Consider the following 20,683-nt stretch of genomic DNA (forward strand, 5'->3'; position numbering starts at 1 on the left):
CACCTCAACCTTGTCCACTCCGGAATCTACAAAAGAAACGTCGAGCACAGAAACAAGTCAAACCTCGACTGTTTCCACTCAATCGGCCTCCACGGAATCTGCTTCCGTTGCCACTGCATCTTTAACTTCCTCTGAGGAGCCAACGACTCAAGAAACGACAATGACTGGGATGTCTTCAGTATCTACTGTTTCAACGACTGAGGAAAGCTTGACATCGGAAATGGTGACTGGAACATCCTCAGCAGTGACAGAAAACACATCTACAACAACCAGTTCTTATACTACAGAGACATCAAGCGAGACATCTACGCTTTCCACTCTCTTGACAACGCCCACAGGTGCGAGCTCCACACCATCAAGGGAAGCTACAACACCTACTCCCAAAATGACAACCGAGGTTTACTCTGCTACAACACTGGGAGAAACTTCCACAGCATCCGAGGGTAGCACTGAGTCAAGCCACTCGGAAACAACATTACATGTCACAAACACAGAATCTACTCTTTCTCAGCAATCATCCACCCACAGCATCAGGCTCTGAGAGTACCATTGAAGCCACGACCTCTCCACTTTCAAGTACACCCAGTCAAGCAGGCACCTCCCAGTCCACGTTCACCAACCAAGGCCAAAATACCACACAAGGCTCAACAGAGGGATCGTCACCACAGACAGCTTCTACTCCCACAGAGGAAACGTCATCCACAGTCAGTCCTGGCCCTTACCAAGCATCTATGTCCACTACGATGGAAGCCACCTCAACCTTGTCCACTCCGGAATCTACAAAAGAAACGTCGAGCACAGAAACAAGTCAAACCTCGACTGTTTCCACTCAATCGGCCTCCACGGAATCTGCTTCCGTTGCCACTGCATCTTTAACTTCCTCTGAGGAGCCAACGACTCAAGAAACGACAATGACTGGGATGTCTTCAGTATCTACTGTTTCAACGACTGAGGAAAGCTTGACATCGGAAATGGTGACTGGAACATCCTCAGCAGTGACAGAAAACACATCTACAACAACCAGTTCTTATACTACAGAGACATCAAGCGAGACATCTACGCTTTCCACTCTCTTGACAACGCCCACAGGTGCGAGCTCCACACCATCAAGGGAAGCTACAACACCTACTCCCAAAATGACAACCGAGGTTTACTCTGCTACAACACTGGGAGAAACTTCCACAGCATCCGAGGGTAGCACTGAGTCAAGCCACTCGGAAACAACATTACATGTCACAAACACAGAATCTACTCTTTCTCAGCAATCATCCACCACAGCATCAGGCTCTGAGAGTACCATTGAAGCCACGACCTCTCCACTTTCGGGTACACCCAGTCAAGCAGGCACCTCCCAGTCCACGTTCACCAACCAAGGCCAAAGTACCACACAAGGCTCAACAGAGGGATCGTCACCACAGACAGCTTCTACTCCCACAGAGGAAACGTCATCCACAGTCAGTCCTGGCCCTTACCAAGCATCTATGTCCACTACGATGGAAGCCACCTCAACCTTGTCCACTCCGGAATCTACAAAAGAAACGTCGAGCACAGAAACAAGTCAAACCTCGACTGTTTCCACTCAATCGGCCTCCACGGAATCTGCTTCCGTTGCCACTGCATCTTTAACTTCCTCTGAGGAGCCAACGACTCAAGAAACGACAATGACTGGGATGTCTTCAGTATCTACTGTTTCAACGACTGAGGAAAGCTTGACATCGGAAATGGTGACTGGAACATCCTCAGCAGTGACAGAAAACACATCTACAACAACCAGTTCTTATACTACAGAGACATCAAGCGAGACATCTACGCTTTCCACTCTCTTGACAACGCCCACAGGTGCGAGCTCCACACCATCAAGGGAAGCTACAACACCTACTCCCAAAATGACAACCGAGGTTTACTCTGCTACAACACTGGGAGAAACTTCCACAGCATCCGAGGGTAGCACTGAGTCAAGCCACTCGGAAACAACATTACATGTCACAAACACAGAATCTACTCTTTCTCAGCAATCATCCACCACAGCATCAGGCTCTGAGAGTACCATTGAAGCCACGACCTCTCCACTTTCAAGTACACCCAGTCAAGCAGGCACCTCCCAGTCCACGTTCACCAACCAAGGCCAAAATACCACACAAGGCTCAACAGAGGATCGTCACCACAGACAGCTTCTACTCCCACAGAGGAAACGTCATCCACAGTCAGTCCTGGCCCTTACCAAGCATCTATGTCCACTACGATGGAAGCCACCTCAACCTTGTCCACCGGAATCTACAAAAGAAACGTCGAGCACAGAAACAAGTCAAACCTCGACTGTTTCCACTCAATCGGCCTCCACGGAATCTGCTTCCGTTGCCACTGCATCTTTAACTTCCTCTGAGGAGCCAACGACTCAAGAAACGACAATGACTGGGATGTCTTCAGTATCTACTGTTTCAACGACTGAGGAAAGCTTGACATCGGAAATGGTGACTGGAACATCCTCAGCAGTGACAGAAAACACATCTACAACAACCAGTTCTTATACTACAGAGACATCAAGCGAGACATCTACGCTTTCCACTCTCTTGACAACGCCCACAGGTGCGAGCTCCACACCATCAAGGGAAGCTACAACACCTACTCCCACAATGACAACCGAGGTTTACTCTGCTACAACACTGGGAGAAACTTCCACAGCATCCGAGGGTAGCACTGAGTCAAGCCACTCGGAAACAACATTACATGTCACAAACACAGAATCTACTCTTTCTCAGCAATCATCCACCACAGCATCAGGCTCTGAGAGTACCACTGAAGCCACGACCTCTCCACTTTCAAGTACACCCAGTCAAGCAGGCACCTCCCAGTCCACGTTCACCAGCCAAGGCCAAAATACCACACAAGGCTCAACAGAGGGATCGTCACCACAGACAGCTTCTACTCCCACAGAGGAAACGTCATCCACAGTCAGTCCTGGCCCTTACCAAGCATCTATGTCCACTACGATGGAAGCCACCTCAACCTTGTCCACTCCGGAATCTACAAAAGAAACGTCGAGCACAGAAACAAGTCAAACCTCGACTGTTTCCACTCAATCGGCCTCCACGGAATCTGCTTCCGTTGCCACTGCATCTTTAACTTCCTCTGAGGAGCCAACGACTCAAGAAACGACAATGACTGGGATGTCTTCAGTATCTACTGTTTCAACGACTGAGGAAAGCTTGACATCGGAAATGGTGACTGGAACATCCTCAGCAGTGACAGAAAACACATCTACAACAACCAGTTCTTATACTACAGAGACATCAAGCGAGACATCTACGCTTTCCACTCTCTTGACAACGCCCACAGGTGCGAGCTCCACACCATCAAGGGAAGCTACAACACCTACTCCCAAAATGACAACCGAGGTTTACTCTGCTACAACACTGGGAGAAACTTCCACAGCATCCGAGGGTAGCACTGCGTCAAGCCACTCGGAAACAACATTACATGTCACAAACACAGAATCTACTCTTTCTCAGCAATCATCCACCACAGCATCAGGCTCTGAGAGTACCATTGAAGCCACGACCTCTCCACTTTCGGGTACGACCAGTCAAGCAGGCACCTCCCAGTCCACGTTCACCAACCAAGGCCAAAATACCACACAAGGCTCAACAGAGGGATCGTCACCACAGACAGCTTCTACTCCCACAGAGGAAACGTCATCCACAGTCAGTCCTGGCCCTTACCAAGCATCTATGTCCACTACGATGGAAGCCACCTCAACCTTGTCCACTCCGGAATCTACAAAAGAAACGTCGAGCACAGAAACAAGTCAAACCTCGACTGTTTCCACTCAATCGGCCTCCACGGAATCTGCTTCCGTTGCCACTGCATCTTTAACTTCCTCTGAGGAGCCAACGACTCAAGAAACGACAATGACTGGGATGTCTTCAGTATCTACTGTTTCAACGACTGAGGAAAGCTTGACATCGGAAATGGTGACTGGAACATCCTCAGCAGTGACAGAAAACACATCTACAACAACCAGTTCTTATACTACAGAGACATCAAGCGAGACATCTACGCTTTCCACTCTCTTGACAACGCCCACAGGTGCGAGCTCCACACCATCAAGGGAAGCTACAACACCTACTCCCAAAATGACAACCGAGGTTTACTCTGCTACAACACTGGGAGAAACTTCCACAGCATCCGAGGGTAGCACTGAGTCAAGCCACTCGGAAACAACATTACATGTCACAAACACAGAATCTACTCTTTCTCAGCAATCATCCACCACAGCATCAGGCTCTGAGAGTACCACTGAAGCCACGACCTCTCCACTTTCAAGTACACCCAGTCAAGCAGGCACCTCCCAGTCCACGTTCACCAGCCAAGGCCAAAATACCACACAAGGCTCAACAGAGGGATCGTCACCACAGACAGCTTCTACTCCCACAGAGGAAACGTCATCCACAGTCAGTCCTGGCCCTTACCAAGCATCTATGTCCACTACGATGGAAGCCACCTCAACCTTGTCCACTCCGGAATCTACAAAAGAAACGTCGAGCACAGAAACAAGTCAAACCTCGACTGTTTCCACTCAATCGGCCTCCACGGAATCTGCTTCCGTTGCCACTGCATCTTTAACTTCCTCTGAGGAGCCAACGACTCAAGAAACGACAATGACTGGGATGTCTTCAGTATCTACTGTTTCAACGACTGAGGAAAGCTTGACATCGGAAATGGTGACTGGAACATCCTCAGCAGTGACAGAAAACACATCTACAACAACCAGTTCTTATACTACAGAGACATCAAGCGAGACATCTACGCTTTCCACTCTCTTGACAACGCCCACAGGTGCGAGCTCCACACCATCAAGGGAAGCTACAACACCTACTCCCAAAATGACAACCGAGGTTTACTCTGCTACAACACTGGGAGAAACTTCCACAGCATCCGAGGGTAGCACTGAGTCAAGCCACTCGGAAACAACATTACATGTCACAAACACAGAATCTACTCTTTCTCAGCAATCATCCACCACAGCATCAGGCTCTGAGAGTACCACTGAAGCCACGACCTCTCCACTTTCAGGTACGACCAGTCAAGCAGGCACCTCCCAGTCCACGTTCACCAACCAAGGCCAAAATACCACACAAGGCTCAACAGAGGGATCGTCACCACAGACAGCTTCTACTCCCACAGAGGAAACGTCATCCACAGTCAGTCCTGGCCCTTACCAAGCATCTATGTCCACTACGATGGAAGCCACCTCAACCTTGTCCCTCCGGAATCTACAAAAGAAACGTCGAGCACAGAAACAAGTCAAACCTCGACTGTTTCCACTCAATCGGCCTCCACGGAATCTGCTTCCGTTGCCACTGCATCTTTAACTTCCTCTGAGGAGCCAACGACTCAAGAAACGACAATGACTGGGATGTCTTCAGTATCTACTGTTTCAACGACTGAGGAAAGCTTGACATCGGAAATGGTGACTGGAACATCCTCAGCAGTGACAGAAAACACATCTACAACAACCAGTTCTTATACTACAGAGACATCAAGCGAGACATCTACGCTTTCCACTCTCTTGACAACGCCCACAGGTGCGAGCTCCACACCATCAAGGGAAGCTACAACACCTACTCCCAAAATGACAACCGAGGTTTACTCTGCTACAACACTGGGAGAAACTTCCACAGCATCCGAGGGTAGCACTGAGTCAAGCCACTCGGAAACAACATTACATGTCACAAACACAGAATCTACTCTTTCTCAGCAATCATCCACCACAGCATCAGGCTCTGAGAGTACCACTGAAGCCACGACCTCTCCACTTTCAAGTACACCCAGTCAAGCAGGCACCTCCCAGTCCACGTTCACCAACCAAGGCCAAAATACCACACAAGGCTCAACAGAGGGATCGTCACCACAGACAGCTTCTACTCCCACAGAGGAAACGTCATCCACAGTCAGTCCTGGCCCTTACCAAGCATCTATGTCCACTACGATGGAAGCCACCTCAACCTTGTCCACTCCGGAATCTACAAAAGAAACGTCGAGCACAGAAACAAGTCAAACCTCGACTGTTTCCACTCAATCGGCCTCCACGGAATCTGCTTCCGTTGCCACTGCATCTTTAACTTCCTCTGAGGAGCCAACGACTCAAGAAACGACAATGACTGGGATGTCTTCAGTATCTACTGTTTCAACGACTGAGGAAAGCTTGACATCGGAAATGGTGACTGGAACATCCTCAGCAGTGACAGAAAACACATCTACAACAACCAGTTCTTATATTACAGAAACATCAAGCGAGACATCTACGCTTTCCACTCTCTTGACAACGCCCACAGGTGCGAGCTCCACACCATCAAGGGAAGCTACAACACCTACTCCCAAAATGACAACCGAGGTTTACTCTGCTACAACACTGGGAGAAACTTCCACAGCATCCGAGGGTAGCACTGAGTCAAGCCACTCGGAAACAACATTACATGTCACAAACACAGAATCTACTCTTTCTCAGCAATCATCCACCACAGCATCAGGCTCTGAGAGTACCACTGAAGCCACGACCTCTCCACTTTCAAGTACACCCAGTCAAGCAGGCACCTCCCAGTCCACGTTCACCAACCAAGGCCAAAATACACACACAAGGCTCAACAGAGGGATCGTCAACACAGACAGCTTCTACTCCCACAGAGGAAACGTCATCCACAGTCAGTCCTGGCCCTTACCAAGCATCTATGTCCACTACGATGGAAGCCACCTCAACCTTGTCCACTCCGGAATCTACAAAAGAAACGTCGAGCACAGAAACAAGTCAAACCTCGACTGTTTCCACTCAATCGGCCTCCACGGAATCTGCTTCCGTTGCCACTGCATCTTCAACTTCCTCTGAGGAGCCAACGACTCAAGAAACGACAATGACTGGGATGTCTTCAGTATCTACTGTTTCAACGACTGAGGAAAGCTTGACATCGGAAATGGTGACTGGAACATCCTCAGCAGTGACAGAAAACACATCTACAACAACCAGTTCTTATACTACAGAGACATCAAGCGAGACATCTACGCTTTCCACTCTCTTGACAACGCCCACAGGTGCGAGCTCCACACCATCAAGGGAAGCTACAACACCTACTCCCACAATGACAACCGAGGTTTACTCTGCTACAACACTGGGAGAAACTTCCACAGCATCCGAGGGTAGCACTGAGTCAAGCCACTCGGAAACAACATTACATGTCACAAACACAGAATCTACTCTTTCTCAGCAATCATCCACCACAGCATCAGGCTCTGAGAGTACCACTGAAGCCACGACCTCTCCACTTTCAAGTACACCCAGTCAAGCAGGCACCTCCCAGTCCACGTTCACCAACCAAGGCCAAAATACCACACAAGGCTCAACAGAGGGATCGTCACCACAGACAGCTTCTACTCCCACAGAGGAAACGTCATCCATAGTCAGTCCTGGCCCTTACCAAGCATCTATGTCCACTACGATGGAAGCCACCTCAACCTTGTCCACTCCGGAATCTACAAAAGAAACGTCGAGCACAGAAACAAGTCAAACCTCGACTGTTTCCACTCAATCGGCCTCCACGGAATCTGCTTCCGTTGCCACTGCATCTTCAACTTCCTCTGAGGAGCCAACGACTCAAGAAACGACAATGACTGGGATGTCTTCAGTATCTACTGTTTCAACGACTGAGGAAAGCTTGACATCGGAAATGGTGACTGGAACATCCTCAGCAGTGACAGAAAACACATCTACAACAACCAGTTCTTATACTACAGAGACATCAAGCGAGACATCTACGCTTTCCACTCTCTTGACAACGCCCACAGGTGCGAGCTCCACACCATCAAGGGAAGCTACAACACCTACTCCCACAATGACAACCGAGGTTTACTCTGCTACAACACTGGGAGAAACTTCCACAGCATCCGAGGGTAGCACTGAGTCAAGCCACTCGGAAACAACATTACATGTCACAAACACAGAATCTACTCTTTCTCAGCAATCATCCACCACAGCATCAGGCTCTGAGAGTACCACTGAAGCCACGACCTCTCCACTTTCAAGTACACCCAGTCAAGCAGGCACCTCCCAGTCCACGTTCACCAACCAAGGCCAAAATACCACACAAGGCTCAACAGAGGGATCGTCACCACAGACAGCTTCTACTCCCACAGAGGAAACGTCATCCACAGTCAGTCCTGGCCCTTACCAAGCATCTATGTCCACTACGATGGAAGCCACCTCAACCTTGTCCACTCCGGAATCTACAAAAGAAACGTCGAGCACAGAAACAAGTCAAACCTCGACTGTTTCCACTCAATCGGCCTCCACGGAATCTGCTTCCGTTGCCACTGCATCTTCAACTTCCTCTGAGGAGCCAACGACTCAAGAAACGACAATGACTGGGATGTCTTCAGTATCTACTGTTTCAACGACTGAGGAAAGCTTGACATCGGAAATGGTGACTGGAACATCCTCAGCAGTGACAGAAAACACATCTACAACAACCAGTTCTTATACTACAGAGACATCAAGCGAGACATCTACGCTTTCCACTCTCTTGACAACGCCCACAGGTGCGAGCTCCACACCATCAAGGGAAGCTACAACACCTACTCCCACAATGACAACCGAGGTTTACTCTGCTACAACACTGGGAGAAACTTCCACAGCATCCGAGGGTAGCACTGAGTCAAGCCACTCGGAAACAACATTACATGTCACAAACACAGAATCTACTCTTTCTCAGCAATCATCCACCACAGCATCAGGCTCTGAGAGTACCACTGAAGCCACGACCTCTCCACTTTCAAGTACACCCAGTCAAGCAGGCACCTCCCAGTCCACGTTCACCAACCAAGGCCAAAATACCACACAAGGCTCAACAGAGGGATCGTCACCACAGACAGCTTCTACTCCCACAGAGAGGAAACGTCATCCACAGTCAGTCCTGGCCCTTACCAAGCATCTATGTCCACTACGATGGAAGCCACCTCAACCTTGTCCACTCCGGAATCTACAAAAGAAACGTCGAGCACAGAAACAAGTCAAACCTCGACTGTTTCCACTCAATCGGCCTCCACGGAATCTGCTTCCGTTGCCACTGCATCTTCAACTTCCTCTGAGGAGCCAACGACTCAAGAAACGACAATGACTGGGATGTCTTCAGTATCTACTGTTTCAACGACTGAGGAAAGCTTGACATCGGAAATGGTGACTGGAACATCCTCAGCAGTGACAGAAAACACATCTACAACAACCAGTTCTTATACTACAGAGACATCAAGCGAGACATCTACGCTTTCCACTCTCTTGACAACGCCCACAGGTGCGAGCTCCACACCATCAAGGGAAGCTACAACACCTACTCCCACAATGACAACCGAGGTTTACTCTGCTACAACACTGGGAGAAACTTCCACAGCATCCGAGGGTAGCACTGAGTCAAGCCACTCGGAAACAACATTACATGTCACAAACACAGAATCTACTCTTTCTCAGCAATCATCCACCACAGCATCAGGCTCTGAGAGTACCACTGAAGCCACGACCTCTCCACTTTCAAGTACACCCAGTCAAGCAGGCACCTCCCAGTCCACGTTCACCAACCAAGGCCAAAATACCACACAAGGCTCAACAGAGGGATCGTCACCACAGACAGCTTCTACTCCCACAGAGGAAACGTCATCCACAGTCAGTCCTGGCCCTTACCAAGCATCTATGTCCACTACGATGGAAGCCACCTCAACCTTGTCCACTCCGGAATCTACAAAAGAAACGTCGAGCACAGAAACAAGTCAAACCTCGACTGTTTCCACTCAATCGGCCTCCACGGAATCTGCTTCCGTTGCCACTGCATCTTCAACTTCCTCTGAGGAGCCAACGACTCAAGAAACGACAATGACTGGGATGTCTTCAGTATCTACTGTTTCAACGACTGAGGAAAGCTTGACATCGGAAATGGTGACTGGAACATCCTCAGCAGTGACAGAAAACACATCTACAACAACCAGTTCTTATACTACAGAGACATCAAGCGAGACATCTACGCTTTCCACTCTCTTGACAACGCCCACAGGTGCGAGCTCCACACCATCATGACGTTTCATTTTTAAATGTATTTTTATTTGTGTCTTCTGATATATAGTAAACATTTTCAGTGCTTTGTTTAAGTTCATTTTAAGACTTACATCAAAATTGTAATTGAACAATCTGAAAAAAGACGATCAAACTTACCCTGAAAACATTATGTCGTAACTGCAAGAACTCTTTTCCAGCATCAACTAGGGCAACGTTTTTATTAGATATACAGTGCAACGTGCCTTTGAAGAGAGAAAATGTCCAAAAGCTGGATATGATGGTAATGTTCTTAACTGCTAGATATACCTTTACATGTGGTCGTGGTGATTCCTACACTGCAAGTTTAGTGTGGACCTTGTTCTTCAAAATATTCAACTTCTCGTCAGAATTGTATTTTATTACAAAACTCCACATGGTTAAGTAACTCGTTGGCAAATTCGGTCTTTTAGCTACCATGAACACAATTCTTTCTAATTATTTTTTAGAGATTATTTCAGTCCTACTCAATCAAATCATCTTAAATTTCAGTTCCAGAACCAAGTATTTAAGGGTCTTCCTAACGTCGCTGCAGTCTCGGTGGTGTGAGTAGTCAGTAGTCCATCAAAGATCTGTTACATGGGGAGGACATCTACGAAAGGCGTCCCAAAAGTAGTCGGCCTCACCCAGACAAATATACAAATGCAGCTGTTTTTTATGTTTTATTTTTCTACATATTGTGTGTCAACCTCAAGAAAATTGCTTTTGCCATGTTCCAGCCTCACGATCCCCGTTTTGTTTGACACTTTATATTGTTACCCCTAAAAAACGCAAAATCTGCAATAAATGTATCATACATGCAACTTCAGGAAACAAAATTTTGTGTGTTTGAGATAGGCAAAAGTTCTCTAGAACCAAACGTAGATATCAAAGTGCATAAAAATGCAGTTTGAAACTACGATCGCATCCCACCATGACGTTTACTGAAAGAGCTTGTTTTGGAGACACTGCCCAACCCCTTTCAGATGACGCAGGCATAAGGACATAGTTTATTCTAATGTTTTCACTTATGCATACATAATGCCAAGGGTTCAAACTAAATACTGAATGGCCACACAAGTGTCAGCACTCAATATATTGTAAACAGTGCCAGCTTGAATATCTGGACACAGTATTTTTGAAAGATTAAAATGGGGTTGTCCCTTACAAACAGCCCCGTCTAAATATAAATCAAGCAATCTTTGAAGGTTGATTATGGCGGGAAGTCATCCAATATTGTACTGAACATATTGTATATGATATTATCTGAGGGCATACCATTATCCAAGAGGTTCAAAATAACAGTTTTTCACTTTCTGCAATTTTTAAAGAAATATTATACCCAAATGTGTTGTGCTGACTAACATTTCGTTAACCACATTACCCACAACTGTGAATTTTTGGATATGGCTTTGCTAAAAATGATTCCTTCAAAATAAAATGGAAGCTTTTCTAACATTGGACATCGAGAATATAGTTTGGCCGACTACGTTTGGGACGCCCCTCGTAGATCTTATATACAGACAAACTTTATGCAAAAAATACTTCCTTATTCGGTAGATTCGACGTTTCGATACAGATTCCTGTATCGTTGTCAGCAAGTATTCTTGTATCGTTGTCAAGCAAGTACAACAATGCCACTCAAAGAAGTCCCCTCGTAGATCGTTAACCACGTTTGTCACGTCTCACATTTCACCTCCCGCGCAAAACAAAGTTGAAAAACACCACATCCTTTCATAATGTTGCCCTGCCTGCTACCGGGATGGGAAGACATGCTTACCCCCCTTAACCCGAACACCCAGAGTCGTCACTGACATCCAGTGCTGCTTTTACCTAGTGTTGACTATTTGATCCTTAACGCCGGTCTGAAGACCGGCTATCCTCTTGCACTGAAGTTTCACGTGTAAATTAACTTTAATTAAATGTAAGATGTGCAGAGAATAAACTGAAACGTTCACAATCTTCTGGTAATCAAGAGAGATAAAGTTTCAGGCAAATTCAAGGGATGTTCATGCAGTTGTTGCAAGTTGCGTTTTGGTGAATCTTGCTGTGTGAAATAGTAAGAGAAATTAATAAGTTGTATGATGTGGAACCTCGCCCTATGCCATCAGGAATTACACAGACTCAGACGCAATATTCCCGTCGATCGGGGTTAGACAGAGATATAGTACAGCTCTGTTGCCGAATGTGTGCAAGAGAAACTGTGAAGAATGTTACAGTAAGTGCCTCTTCTCAACAGTGCCAACAGTAACCAGCTAACTATACAGATGAGATATGTATCTGGACACAGACAAGACCCTCGTGACAAACTCAGGTCAACCAACAGTTTAAGGGTGTTTCTGCAATCCAGTGCAACCATCTTCCGTCCTGACAACACTTCCTGCCTCGTGGATGTGTCAACACCTCGTGTCTGCGACATCGACAAACGAACTTGTCAAGATAAATGTGGTGAGTGTGAAGTAAACATTCTCATCTGCAGCAGAATTATATGTGTAGGCACCCATAACCTTCCCTCCTCCTGAAACATACACTGCCTCCCCTCCACCTGAAACATACACATAGCCTCCCCTTCTCCTGAAACATACACACACAGCATACACACTCCCCCTCCACCTGAAACATACACACAGCCTCCCCTCCTCCTGAAACATACACACAGCCTCCCTCCACCTGAAACAACACACACACCTACACATACACACCTCCTCCTCCACCTGGAAACATACACACAGCCTCCCCTCCTCCTGAAACATACACACAGCCTCCCCTTCCTCCTGAAACATACACACAGCCTCCCTTCTCCTGAAACATACACACATACACACAGCCTCACCTCTCCCTCCTGAAACATACACACAGCATACACACCTCCTCCACCTGAAAACATACACACAGCCTCCCCCTACACAAGCACATGAAACACACACAGCCTCCCCTCCACCTGAAACATACACACAGCCTCCCTCCACCTGAAGCCTCCTCCCTCCACATACACACAGCCTCCCTCCACCTGAAACATACACACAGCCTCCCCCTCCACCTGAAACATACACACAGCCTCCCTCCTCCTGAAACATACACACACAGCCTCCCTCCTCCTGAAACATACACACAGCATCCCTCCACCTGAAAACATACACACAGCCTCCCTCCACCTGAAACATACACACAGCCTCCCTCCACCTGAAACATACACACAGCCACACCCTCCTCCTCCTGAAACATACACACAGCATCCCTCCTCCTGAAACATACACACAGCCTCCCCTCCTCCACCTGAAACATACACACACAGCCTCCCCTGAAAAACCTCCTGAAACATACACACAGCCATGAAACACACACAGCTCCCTCCTCCTGAAACATACACACAGCCTCTCTCTCCTCCTGAAACACCTGAAACATACACACAGCCTCCCTCCACCTGAAACATACACACAGCATCTCCCTCCACCTGAAACATACACACAGCCTCCCCTCCACCTGAAACATACACACAGCATCCCCTCCACCTGAAACATACACACAGCATCCCTCCACCTGAAACATACACACAGCATCCCCTCCACCTGAAACATACACACAGCATCCCTCCACCTGAAACATACACACAGAAACATACACACATCCCTCCACCTGAAACATACACACACAGCCTCCCCTCCACCTGAAACATACACACAGCATCCCCCACCTCATACACACCCTCCCTCCACCTGAAAAACATACACACAGCATACACCCTCCTCCACCTGAAACACACACACACAGCACTCCCTCCTCCTGAAACATACACACAGCCTCCCTCCACCTGAAACATACACACAGCCTCCCTCCTCCTGAAACATACACACAGCATCCCCTCCACCTGAAACATACACACAGCTCCCCTCCACCTGAAACATACACACAGCCTCCCCTCCACCTGAAACATACACACAGCCTCCCCTCCACCTGAAACATACACACAGCCTCCCTCCACCTGAAACATACACACAGCCTCCCTCCACCTGAAACATACACACAGCCTCCCCTCCACCTGAAACATACACACAGCCTCCCTCCTCCTGAAACATACACACAGCCTCTCCTCCACCTGAAACATACACACAGCCTCCCCTCCACCTGAAACATACACACAGCCTGAAACATGCACACAGCCTCCCTCCACCTGAAACATACACACAGCCTCCCTCCACCTGAAACATACACACAGCCTCCCCTCCTCCTGAAACATACACACAGCCTCCCTCCACCTGAAACATACACACAGCCTCCCCTCCACCTGAAACATACACACAGCATACACACCCTCCTCCCTGAAACATACACACAGCCTCCCCTCCTCCTGAAACATACACACAGCCTCCCTCCTCCTGAAACATACACACAGCCTCCCCTCCTCCTGAAACATACACACAGCATCCCCTCCTCCTGAAACATACACACAGCCTCCCCTCCTCCTGAAAACATACACACAGCTCCTCCCCTCCTCCTGAAACATACACACAGCCTCCCCTCCTCCTGAAACATACACACAGCCTCCCCTCCTCCTGAAACATACACACAGCCTCCCCTCCTCCTGAAACATGCACACAGCCTCCCTCCACCTGAAACATACACACAGCCTCCCACCTCCTCCTGAAACATACACACAGCTTCACCTTCTCCTGAAACATACACACAGCTCACCTTCTCCTGAAACATGCACACAGTTTCCCGTCCACCTGAAACATGTCCATAGATACTTCTATTTCTTAAAACATCCATGGTCCTGTCGCCATTCCTATCAACACTGACTCACAGGTCACAACTCTTGGAACACACACACACTGTAGATGTTTGCTGTTTCAGTTGACATCGGGGTGAACGCCACCTACAGCCCATGTTCCATATACAACGTCACAGGGGACTGTCGTGACGGGTACTGCTTAGATAACAACACCGAAGCAATTTGCAGGTGAGACTCACAGCTACTAACGCTTCCAGTTTTATCTAATGGGTTTTCTAGTCATATATACATCTACGTGCGACCTATTGACTTACGCATTGAGCCACACACAATTTCAGATGCCCATCAACCCACAGCGGTGAGTTTTGTCAGTACCTGGCATCACACAACCCAAGACCCACCACTCCACCAGAAGATGACCGTCTTGTCGTCATCCTTGTTCCTGTAGTCGTCATGGCTGTAGTCGCCCTTCTAGCAACGTGCTGTGGACTGGCAATGTACAGGAGACGTCGTCGTCAACGACGACGTCGTATCCCGTTTGACGATAGGTAAGGTTGAACATGCACGTTCAGTGAGTGAATGAGCGAGTAAACAGATTGTATCGCTGCATCTCTCAGTATCCCAACAACAGAGGGCACCAGGGTATGTACGGTATATGTTCTCGGGTCCTGTCGATGGAGCAGGTCATGTGTTACCTTTTCGCGAACATTTGGTTCACTGATGTTTTAGGGATCCATTCCTGTAATAACCGGTGAAGATCCGGGTTAGAACTAATCTTTAGCAACCCGTGCTTGTCGTAAGATGGGACTAACGGAATTTGGTGGTCAGGCTGGCTGACTTGGTTCACACATGTCATCTTATCCCAGTTGCGCAGATCGATGATCATGTTGTTGATCAAAGGATTGTCTGGTCCAGAGTCGATTATTTACAAACCGCCTCCATATAACAGACATTCATGTAATTGCCATCAGTATTTTGTCATTTACGCCAGTAGAATCTGTTTCAGCAGATATTATTATCTGACATACATTTCCAAAAAATTTTTATTTGTATATTTGTCTGGCCAACTATTCGATTACTCAATACAGCGTAACCTGAATATTGCTTCCTCCCAATAGCGCTTCCTTCACCATGCCCACAAGTACCTTCCTGCCTCGGTATACCCGCAACTGGCGCCAGTTCTCTGACTTCGGCAGCATGTCCAGCATGGGAGACGCCGATATAGAGGCGCCCTCGTTCCGCGGCTTCGACTACCCAATCATCTACCCCCACGACGCCGATGAAGACGTCACTGACGTGTTTTCCAGGCACAGCTCAGACGGTTAAAAGGCATATCATAATATACTATTCCCACTTTGCTAAGGATTAAATCATTGATTCAACAGAAAACTATGATGTGGGTCTAATTTGGTTTAAATATCTAAGCATATTGTAAGCATGGATCCTAGGTTTCAGTATGTCTGAGTACCTAACATCTTCTACATGTTTATCTCTACAGCCTCCGTGGTTAACCCGGTGTGGTACTTTGATGCTTTGGATCCCAATCATGACGTAAGTCAGTAATATCCACATATTGGCATCTCATGTCCGTAAGGTTATATAGAGATATTCTGTTGTCCTGAGTAGTAGTGGTACATCATTTACAAGAAGCGGTAAGATAGGTGTTCCACTACAGCTGATCCTATCTGACCATGGGGTAGTCTAGAATTTAAAGCGTGTATTCCTCACACTAAAGCGCTGGTTCGCCCACATTGGACACAATGACCGAAACCTATACTAGGCACATAAAGAAACTGTGCATACAAAAATTTAAAATCTAAATTTATCAAACCTGTGTAGACACATAAGGATTCAAACTCAGAGATTAGTGACATGTATCCAACATGCATGCACGTGCCACGTTCCGTGACGTCAGTGGATTCGTCCTTGAGACGTGCAATACGTTGTTGCGGCTATTGAAACGCATAGCATGCCAAGGCTCACGTCTGCATAACGTCATGAGGCCATTGGGATGGTCCGTGGGGGAATGTCTCAACGACAAGTGGCTGCACATTTCCACTGCCACCGGAACACCATTTCTGCACTGGTGAGACGCTACCAGAACACAAATGACGTCATCGATCGGCCACGTTCTGGACGTCCACGTGTAACAACGCCAAGACAGGACAGATGGATAAGGGTGACCCATCTTCGCCACAGGTTTCAGACTGCCGTGATGACTGCCCGAACCATCCCAGGACTTCGCCGTATCCACCCCAACACAGTTCGACAACGTTTACGTCATCACGGGATCAGACCACGACGTCCCGCCATACGGCCTATCCTGACACAACGTCATCGACAAGCTCGCCGAATGTGGTGCCGAAATCATGTCCACAGACCCTTGTTTTGGTGGAGAAAAGTTGTTTTTACAGATGAGTCCAGGTTTAACATTTCCCATAGTGATGGACGTCAACGTGCCTATAGACGCGTGGGAGAACGTTATGCACAGGCCTGTGTCTTGGAGAGGAATCGCTTTGGTGGTGGTTCCGTGATGATTTGGGGTGGAATAACAGCACGCCAAAGAACTCCTTTGGTGATTGTTCAGGGCAACTTAACTGGTGTGGGCTACAGGGATCAGATTCTTCGACCTGTGGCAATTCCTTTTCTGCAACGTCATGGCCCTGGGTTAACATTCCAACAGGACAATGCCCGCCCTCATACGGCAAGGGTTGCTATGGATTTTTGCAACACCACAACGTTGACTTACTGCCTTGGCCTGCAAATTCACCGGATCTCTCCCCGATAGAGCATGTTTGGGACGAGATGGATCGACGTCTACGCCGTCTTCCTCATCCGCCAGATAACGTCCTTGACCTTGCAACAGAACTTGAAAGAATCTGGTGTGACATCCCACAAGCCTTCCTTGCACGTTTGATAGGCCTTGCACGTTTGCTGTTCTCGATGCCGATGGTGGACATACCCGTTATTGAGCTTGTGACATGGTCGTTTGACCCCTGTCCCGCTTGTGGACTCGTGACGTCATTGTGATTGAATTTTCAATTGAAATTCTCCCGATTTGTTATGGTCTCATGATCCCTCCATTAAAGTTTATATGTACCTTTGACATTGTTATCGTACTTATCAACTGGGATAATATTTTGACAATGCACAGTTTCTTTATGTGGCTTGTATATTTCTAATGGTCTTCGTAGTGATACTAAAATACCAGCTCTGGATTGGCTACTCAGTGTGAAGACTTAATACATACGCCGGGCAGAATGTGTCAGAGTTGAGTGAGTATGGTTTTACGCCGTCTTTGGCAATGTCCCGGCAATATCACAGCGGGGGGAAAGAGAATGTGCTTCAGACATTCTACCTAAGTGGGTAATCGAAAGATCGTCTGTGTGACGACCGGGCGCTTTCAACACAAGGCGACCTCACAGCCCCGAATAGGTCTGAAGACTTTCATTTCACTTTTGATTTAATGATAGTCATAGATTCCACGATAATTATCGCTCATTGCATCCACAGAAGAACCCATCTTCACACTTCAGTGTCAAACTTTATTTCACAAGGCAAGCGTTTTCGTATGCGTGTGTAAGTAGCCCCTGTATGTTATTCGGTGACTACCGCCATGCGCCAGATATTTACTTACTTACTTACTTACTTACCTATTTCAGTTTCGAATAGACAGACCTGTAGTGCAACCAACGCCATTAACACCGTACCTGTAACTGTAAGTATTACAGAGGTCGATATAATACTGGCAAACTGAAGAATTCCTGTTTAATCAATTTGATATTGCTCATTATACATTAGTATTTCAATGTTTCACGAAGCAGTATACTCGTCGCTTCCCTTTCTGTCTCGTTGGCTTCATGCGTACGATTAGTGGTAACATTTACGATATTCAACTGACTACATTCAGATAATATACAAGTTCATCTCTCAATATACTTGACTATACAGACATTGTTTTGATTACTATTGATTTTCGATGTTTATTGCTGTATCACGGTTTTCCAATTCGAGCAAAAAGATTAGCACAGATATTTCCACTGCCCAATGACATTGTACTATTAAGCCTGTTTGTTCGACCAACAGTTCGACCACGCAATGACTGGATGATACAAGGCATTTTGCCAATATTAGGCAAAAGGCAAAAGTGACGAGTGTATATGAACGAGATTTCACCTCCCGGAAATGGTAAACTGACTCCCCAAACGATGATGACGTCACAGACGTTGCTCCCGGTCGACCGAAGTCGAAGATACACAATCCCAATGATCACCCATATGAATGCAATGGTACATTATTACGTCACAGACAGTTGCTATTCTCCAACCAAGCTCCGATCACAGCTACAACATTCCGGTGACAAAGCGACCGCAGTGTCAGCAATAATCGGAACAATTCACAAAAAGGATGTGAGCCTACTTATCCACTGATTGTAAAAGTCACTACGTGTCTGTGAGTCTGTGCATACGTCCCAGATGTCGCCAGGAGGAAGTCCACGTGTCTGGAACTATGTGATTGTGGGGCCCAGCCCAAGGTTGGCAGCATGCGACGTGGAAAGGGAAATACTAACTGCATCCCCTCTCAATATGTCTTGATTCATGGAGGAAACAATTCAGTTGGCATAAAAGCAAAATATTCGCGGACATTATGTGCTTAGATCGCTGAAATCAGTGACGACACCAGACGTTCTTGAAAATGTTGATCGTGTCCACCGGTAGCACTCCCCATGCACGTGGTGTATTCTCGACAGCTACTTACCTAAACATATTGATCAGCGTACAGCACTGAACAACCCGCCCATCGATACGACGTGCACTCAACAGAACAGTCACGCGTTGCACTAAAGACGAGTAATCTGATTTTCCATAATGTATATGTACACTTATTTATATGACACTTCCAGTGTTTTGTCTGTGTCAGACCGCCCAGTTAATTCAGGAATAGCATGATCTGTTAGTCGTTATAGGAGATATCAACTGGATGTTAAAATCAATATCATGACATTATCATTTGTTGAGGGATCTTATGAACTGATCGAATGGTGATATAAATAAGTTTGTTCGAAAGTCGACATCGCTACATTTTCATCTGTTGATATAACTATGCTCTGGTAGACTATTGACATGTTTATTTTGTTTCTCGTGGATTTCTTGACACTACTATTCTCTGTCTGGTGTTTGACGTCACTATTTTGTATGGATGTTGTTCATGCTATGCTCTGATTGGACGTTTCATATCGCTATCAGCCCACACGTTCGTGTGCACACAGAAACACTTTCAACTTGAATGTTTGAGCCAAAGTTTTCAAGTGTAATATATCTACCATTACCCTTTACCATGCTATCCTTGGGAAATCCACTCACAAGCACACAAACAATACTTAATACATTATTATATACAAAGCCGTGTTACTTGGAGGATGGGAAATGTATGAAAATAATCGCGGTCGTTTAATAGGCAGTACTAATCGAGTACAGCTGCAGCCACAAGTACAGATAGCTGGTAATTTGAAGTGTAATGTTTGTACAATATCTAGATTTCTATTGCTGCATATAGTCCTTACAATATGGCGTTTTCTTGTGCAACATGGTCTGCGTAACGGTCTTGTTTATTGTTGCTTTATTTTATGAATTGAAAGAACCAAACGGATACCTGGCTTCTGAGATATATTTTTATACATTGTTAATATTTATAACCTTTTACAATATTGAAGAATAAATGAATCACAACGTGGTTCGTGTCGTTCTGTGTTCAAGACTGGACTGGAGTGTAATCATAAGGCAGACAGTCCAGCTTGGTACAAGATACGGTCATCGGCAGATCATACGGTCTTCATGTATGCTTCT

General features: G+C 46.8%; 2 protein-coding genes across 2 annotated transcripts; both read left to right on the plus strand.

The window, feature by feature from the left end:
• The first annotated feature begins 573 nt into the window (after positions 1-573).
• LOC124278660 (mucin-22-like) lies at positions 574-10,111 on the plus strand. Its single transcript, XM_046714432.1, is given in 5 exon segments — positions 574-4,451; positions 4,706-4,941; positions 5,074-6,620; positions 6,655-8,927; positions 8,930-10,111. Coding segments are annotated over 5 exon segments (8,958 nt in total). The 5' UTR covers positions 574-731.
• A 523-nt stretch (positions 10,112-10,634) lies between these two features.
• LOC124278566 lies at positions 10,635-20,683 on the plus strand. The gene is made up of 8 exons (XM_046714294.1): positions 10,635-10,671; positions 12,345-12,553; positions 14,960-15,065; positions 15,176-15,385; positions 15,956-16,158; positions 16,336-16,388; positions 18,500-18,555; positions 18,924-20,683. The coding sequence occupies exons 2-7, from the start codon at positions 12,373-12,375 to the stop codon at positions 18,551-18,553; spliced, it is 807 nt and encodes a 268-aa protein (XP_046570250.1). The 5' UTR covers positions 10,635-10,671; positions 12,345-12,372; the 3' UTR covers positions 18,554-18,555; positions 18,924-20,683.

Source organism: Haliotis rubra, unplaced genomic scaffold (genome assembly GCF_003918875.1).
Source record: "Haliotis rubra isolate DU_JTF1 unplaced genomic scaffold, ASM391887v1 Scf24, whole genome shotgun sequence".
Taxonomy (NCBI): domain Eukaryota; kingdom Metazoa; phylum Mollusca; class Gastropoda; order Lepetellida; family Haliotidae; genus Haliotis; species Haliotis rubra.

What these genes read in the sequence shown, in the direction of transcription:
- LOC124278566 (XM_046714294.1), top strand. Translation starts at nt 12,373, where the DNA reads ATGAGATATGTATCTGGACACAGACAAGACCCTCGTGACAAACTCAGG. An exon ending in AACACCGAAGCAATTTGCAG is followed by an intron (nt 15,066 to 15,175) that starts GTGAGACTCACA and finishes ACACAATTTCAG; the next exon opens with ATGCCCATCAACCCACAGCG. An exon ending in CTTTGGATCCCAATCATGAC is followed by an intron (nt 16,389 to 18,499) that starts GTAAGTCAGTAA and finishes TACCTATTTCAG; the next exon opens with TTTCGAATAGACAGACCTGT.